The sequence below is a fragment of the Vanessa cardui genome, chromosome 25 (assembly GCF_905220365.1).
Source record: "Vanessa cardui chromosome 25, ilVanCard2.1, whole genome shotgun sequence".
NCBI classification, from domain to species: Eukaryota; Metazoa; Arthropoda; class Insecta; order Lepidoptera; family Nymphalidae; genus Vanessa; species Vanessa cardui.
Window position 1 is genome coordinate 1,173,909 of NC_061147.1, and position 6,000 is coordinate 1,179,908.

Consider the following 6,000-nt stretch of genomic DNA (forward strand, 5'->3'; position numbering starts at 1 on the left):
AATTATATTTTTAAAAAAGTTAATCATATTGATCCTAAAAATCTATTCCAAGGGAGCAGATGGCATGCAGTCTGTATATGATGTGGAATAAATAATATTTCATAATAATTGATACAATTTGGAAACTGAAGTGAGAAATATTCTTTGTTAAAATGACACCTTTACAAACAAAAGGAATATCACTTTGAGGACTGTTGTGACTAGGAATACTTCAAATTAGTAAACATCATGGTTTTAATAAGACTTAACTGTCCAAAAACTTGATAAAAGTTGGGAACATTATCTATTTAGTTATTTTATTTGTCATTGAAAAAATAATTAGTTAGTCTATCCACTCGATTCAATTCTAAGTTTAATGGCTTATGGCTTTTAGTTGTGCCAACTGGGCACCAATTATTTCACCAATGTAGGATGGAGAAGAGACAAATGAGATTGATGAGTATGGTTGAGATAAAAAACTCAATAAAATTTTAAATAATTATAGTAGTAGTAATTTCCTTGTTAATCATTCACCTAGAACAATACAAACATTACAAGTAGACAACAGAGTAAATTAAAAATAGTTATTAGTATTGTAAACTATACATATGTATAATAAAATGGGACTAAACTGAACTATTCACTAAATTACATTTGATACATTTACATAAGAATGAACAAAATTGACTAATCACAACTGTCAACAAACATTCAACATTTATAGAGCGAGGGACTTTAGGGGGGAGGATTTTGTAAATGGGGTGAAGTAGTTTAGGAAAAAGGAACAGGATATTGATTGTAGAACCTTTGTCTTTTACACAGCATTGTCTATCTATTTGTCTGTCTGGATGTAGGTAAATGTTTTGTCTATCAAATCATTTAAGGATCTACCTTATACGAATTTTTTGATTAAATAATCATCAAGTATAAGTTTTCATCAAAAATTAATTTAGAGCTACTAAATTAAATGTTTAAATTGTACAATATTTAGAATTTGGTCAAATTATGTCAATTATTGTTCATTTAAGGTACTAAACTCTATGCTATTTAATCAACCTAAAATAAAAAATCTTATAAATTTTATTTAGTATTTCATTATTCTTTATTAAGTTATATTCGGATCCTTTAAAACTGGTCACTAAACTGAAAAATATTAAGATCAAAGTTAACTTGGTTTTTTTATTGGTAAATTGGAAAGGCAATGATGTTGTAGCAAACAGATATGTTATTAACGCGCAAAAAGTGAGGACTAGAAAACGTCTTAATTGGGACGTTTGCCTTTAGTCGTTTTATGTAGTAATAAGTTATAATACATCATAATTACGTAGTAATACTTTTGCGTAATTAAAAGATCTAGTTATCCCTTTCACTTATTGTTTTTATCAAGCTATCCTTTTTACTTTTAACGAAATGTAAAAATAAACGGTCCACAGCGCGGTTCACTTTTTTCTGTTGTGTAGTATGGATATAACATATCTGTTTATTAGAATATCATTGTGGAAAGGCATAAAGATTAAAGATCAAAAAATATCCAAAGCATATTTACAAATTAAAAAAGAAAAGTTTTATACAGATGTATTTTTTTAAATTATTATTATTTATTTTTTATATATATATTTAAATATATTATATATATATATATATATATATATATATATATATATATATATATATATATATATATATATATATATATATATTTATTATTTTTATATATATTATTTTTTTAATAACTCATGACCGACAGATTGTCGTCAGGTATTTTGATTTACTCACTTTTTTCGATTTGCTCAGTTTTGCAATGTCGCCACAAGAAGTAGCGTAGCAGCAGCGTCGTTGTTTGAAAATGCAATTAACTAATTACAAGCTATTGTTAGAAATAATTCTTTATGCTAATACATTTATATTATAATTATATATTTAATAAACTCATATTTTTTTAGTGTATCCGTTTTCGTAAGTGTAATCGATTTTAAAACTGGTATGGCTGTATAAAATAATACAAGATGTTTTCCCGCGAAAACGGATTATTAAAAAAACAAGAGAAAATCGCGCATGGAACATTTTTTAAAATAATTATTGTAAAAGATTTGATTTGTAAACTTCGGGGCAATAATATAAAAATAAAACCTGAAATAAATAAATATTATACTTTCTACTGGCGTATTTAATACTATAAAACCATTATAATAACATATTTGCACAATGCTCTTCACATTATTATAAATATTCAATAATAAGTTTGGCAAAATAGATGCTTCATTAAAACTGAACAAAATATACCATACCTTGTAACTTTAATTGTTAATATCATTACATTCGAGACATAATTGAACATGTAATATCTTTTTCTGTATTTTTCCGCCTCTTTTTTTTCAAAGTAAATGTACTAAATAAGTACAAAAAGACTAATAATTATTAATAAGTATTTATTTTTCCATGAAAGTAAAAACATTAAAAATGTTAGTAACTTAGTTTATAAAAGCGCCATCTATTGTTAAGTAGCTGTTTTAAAGAAAAAACACATAGTTCTAACTACTATTCATATGTAATAATAGATGGCACTGCAAATACTTAATATATTTCTTTTGAATAAAGAACCTACTAGTGAGAAAGTTTAACGTAATTGTAAGTGCTGTTGGAATTTTTCAAAGCATATTGGATTCTCCTACGTCTGTGCAGCCAGGACATTTTATAGTTTTAAATTTAAATGAGATGCAGTAATTTTAATAATATGTTACTGAACTGAGATTAGGGCACAATCGGACTGACATATTAACCTGTGAAAAAAGTCCCTAAATAAAATTAGAAAAAAAAAATAAAGAACCTGCGTGACTTTTGTCTTGTAACATTTTACCGGCGAGAGATTCCCCCTATGTCATCATACGCCAATTAAAAAAAAGGATTTGGAGTTCCTTTATAATATCCTTTATATCCTACCAAAAATAAAGTCATCTAGAAATGATAACTACACAATCTCTATTTCTATGTCCCAATAGGCAACCATCTAGATTTAAAAAATAACTAAATGAATAAAATAATTATACTATAATATTATATTTATCTTCCGAAAACTCAATAATGATTTTCGTATTGTTTATCATATAACATTTGGGTGTACCTCGACCTAAACCGACTCACTTGATCCATTTTTGTTGACGTTTCATTAAACGGCTTTGTTGAAATCGAACAATATAATAATTATATGCTGATTATATATTATATGCTATGCTGATTTTGGGTTTGTTTTTAACGTTTTTCCACTTATTACTTTCTTATTCGCTCTGTTGCTTGTCTTAATATGGTTTAAATTTTTATTAAATTCTGCAAAGAAAACTCTTACAGGCTTCTTGAGTGTGTCTTAGACGTGTATACTTGTGAGGTTATAAAATTAACCACAGAGCCAACATTAGTCTTTACAAAGGTTCTTTAAATTTTTAAAAAAGTATTTAAGCGACCAAATTCCAGCTTTTAAATTCAAACGACTATATAGGTATTGTATTTATTTAGCCTTGATTCAGTTTGTTAAGAATCGAAGTATTTATTACCTAATAAAAAATTGAAACAAATAAATTGTTTGAAAAATAACATTTATTTTATTCAACAGATGATCATGTGTAGCCTTAAATTAAATAATATACAATTATTAACCTAACTGATGATCATACATTAAATTCAATAAATTAAATTATAACATATTGTCAGTCTTAACACATAATATCACAAACACTTCAATCAGATCTTACAAACTTAAAATGCAACCAAGAATTTAATCTACTTCCTCAACGGTGGGGCCAGTGCCATGTGCTCCTGGCATACCGGCGCCAGCTCCAGCGCCTGCACCACCGGCGCCATGAAGCTTGCTCATAACGGGAGAGCATGTGCGCTGCAAATCCTTCAATTTATGCTCGTACTCTTCTTTTTCGGCCAGCGTGTTGTTATCCAGCCACTGCAGCGCCTCGTCGCACGCGCTGCGAGCGCTGTTTTTGTCGGCGTCGCTCAGCTTCGAACCCGCATCTTCCAAGGCCTGTCGCACACTGAACACGTACGACTCCAACTGGTTGCGAGCGGCCACTCGTTGGCGCTGTTTCTCGTCCTCCTCCTTATAGCGCTCGGCTTCCGACAACATACGATCTATCTCGGCCTGTGATAGTCTTCCCTTATCGTTTTTAATGACGATGTTCTTGCTGCGACCCGTGCTGTTCTCCTTCGCCGACACGTTGAGAATGCCATTGGCGTCCAGATCGAAGGTGACGTCGATCTTGGGCACGCCGCGGGGCGCCGGCGGGATGCCGGTGAGATCGAACGTGCCGAGCAGGTTGTTGTCTTTGGTCATAGCCCGCTCGCCCTCGTACACTTGGATCGTGACGGCTGGCTGGTTGTCGGAGTACGTCGTGAACGTTTGCGACTGCTTGCAAGGGATCTTGCAGTTGCGCTCGATGATCTTCGTCATCACGCCTCCCGCCGTCTCGATACCCAGAGACAGCGGGGCGACGTCCACCAACAATACGTCTTGGATCTTAGAGTCGCTCTCGCCGCTCAGGATAGCCGCCTGCACCGCCGCGCCGTAAGCGACCGCCTCGTCGGGGTTGATGGACAAGTTCAGCTTCTTACCGCAGAAGAAGTTCTGCAGCAGGTTCTGGACTTTCGGTATGCGAGTGGACCCTCCCACGAGGACCACGTCGTGGATCTGACTCTTGTCCATCTTGGCATCTTTCAAAGCTTTCTCGACGGGCTCTAGGGTGCCGCGGAAGAGGTCCGAGCAGAGCTCCTCGAAGCGGGCGCGCGACACGCGAGTGTAGTAGTCAATTCCTTCATAGAGCGCGTCTATTTCGATCGACGCCTCCGTACTCGATGATAATGTACGCTTCGCTCGCTCGGCGGCCGTGCGGAGGCGTCTCAGAGCGCGCGGGTTCGTACGCAAATCCTTCTTGTACTTGCGTTGGAACTCCTCCGCCAGGTGATTCACGAGTCTGTTGTCGAAGTCCTCGCCCCCGAGGTGCGTGTCGCCGGCCGTCGCCTTGACCTCGAACAGCGAGCCTTCGTCGATGGTCAAGATCGACACGTCGAAGGTGCCGCCGCCGAGATCGAAGATCAGAACGTTTCGTTCGCCTTTCAGGTTCTTGTCCAGTCCGTAGGCGAGCGCGGCCGCCGTGGGTTCGTTGATGATCCTGAGGACGTTCAAACCTGCTATGGCGCCGGCGTCCTTCGTCGCCTGTCTCTGGGAGTCGTTGAAGTAAGCGGGAACTGTGATGACGGCGTCCCGAACCGACGTCCCGAGATAGGCCTCCGCCGTCTCCTTCATCTTCGTCAGAACCATGCTGCTGATCTCCTCCGGCGCGAACCTCTTCGCTTCCCCCTTGAACTCGACCTGTATCTTCGGTTTGCCGCAGTCGTTGATCACTTTGAAAGGCCAATGCTTCATGTCCTGTTGGATCTTCTGGTCATCGAATTTGCGACCGATCAGCCTCTTCGCGTCGAAGACTGTGTTGCTGGGGTTCAAAGCGACCTGGTTCTTCGCCGCGTCGCCGATCAGCCGCTCCGTGTCGGTGAACGCGACGTACGATGGCGTCGTCCTGTTGCCTTGGTCGTTGGCGATGATTTCCACGTTCCCATGTTGCCAAACTCCGACGCACGAGTAAGTCGTACCGAGATCAATTCCAATAGCTGGCATTTTGCTTGTTTTTCTTATAAACACTCGTATAAATAAGCGCTCGTAGTAAAGTCACTTGTAAAACTTCGCTTCGGTTTGTACCGAACTCTTCGTCCGCTCTGTATCGTATTTCGAATTATTCTGAGTTTACGCGCCAAGCTCGAAGCTTTTATATTAAACGAATAAGGAATCGCGAACAATCTACGTAGTACGAGAACGCACCAATCAGGTCACCGCGCGCAGCGAAGTTTCTAGATTGACATTTCATCGACCAATAGAAATTTAGGGCATTGGATAGAAAGAGCAAGCAATATCCACGAAGAGGAATTTAATGTTGCTAGGAAAAAAGTTTTTCCTTGATTTTATGA

General features: G+C 37.0%; 1 protein-coding gene across 1 annotated transcript; it reads right to left on the minus strand.

Moving 5' to 3' along the window:
* Window positions 1-3,552: 3,552 nt before the first annotated feature.
* LOC124540509 (heat shock protein 68-like) lies at window positions 3,553-5,778 on the minus strand. Its single transcript, XM_047118131.1, has one exon. The coding sequence runs from the start codon at window positions 5,651-5,653 to the stop codon at window positions 3,749-3,751; it is 1,905 nt and encodes a 634-aa protein (XP_046974087.1). The 5' UTR covers window positions 5,654-5,778; the 3' UTR covers window positions 3,553-3,748.
* Between the last annotated feature and the right edge of the window lie 222 nt (window positions 5,779-6,000).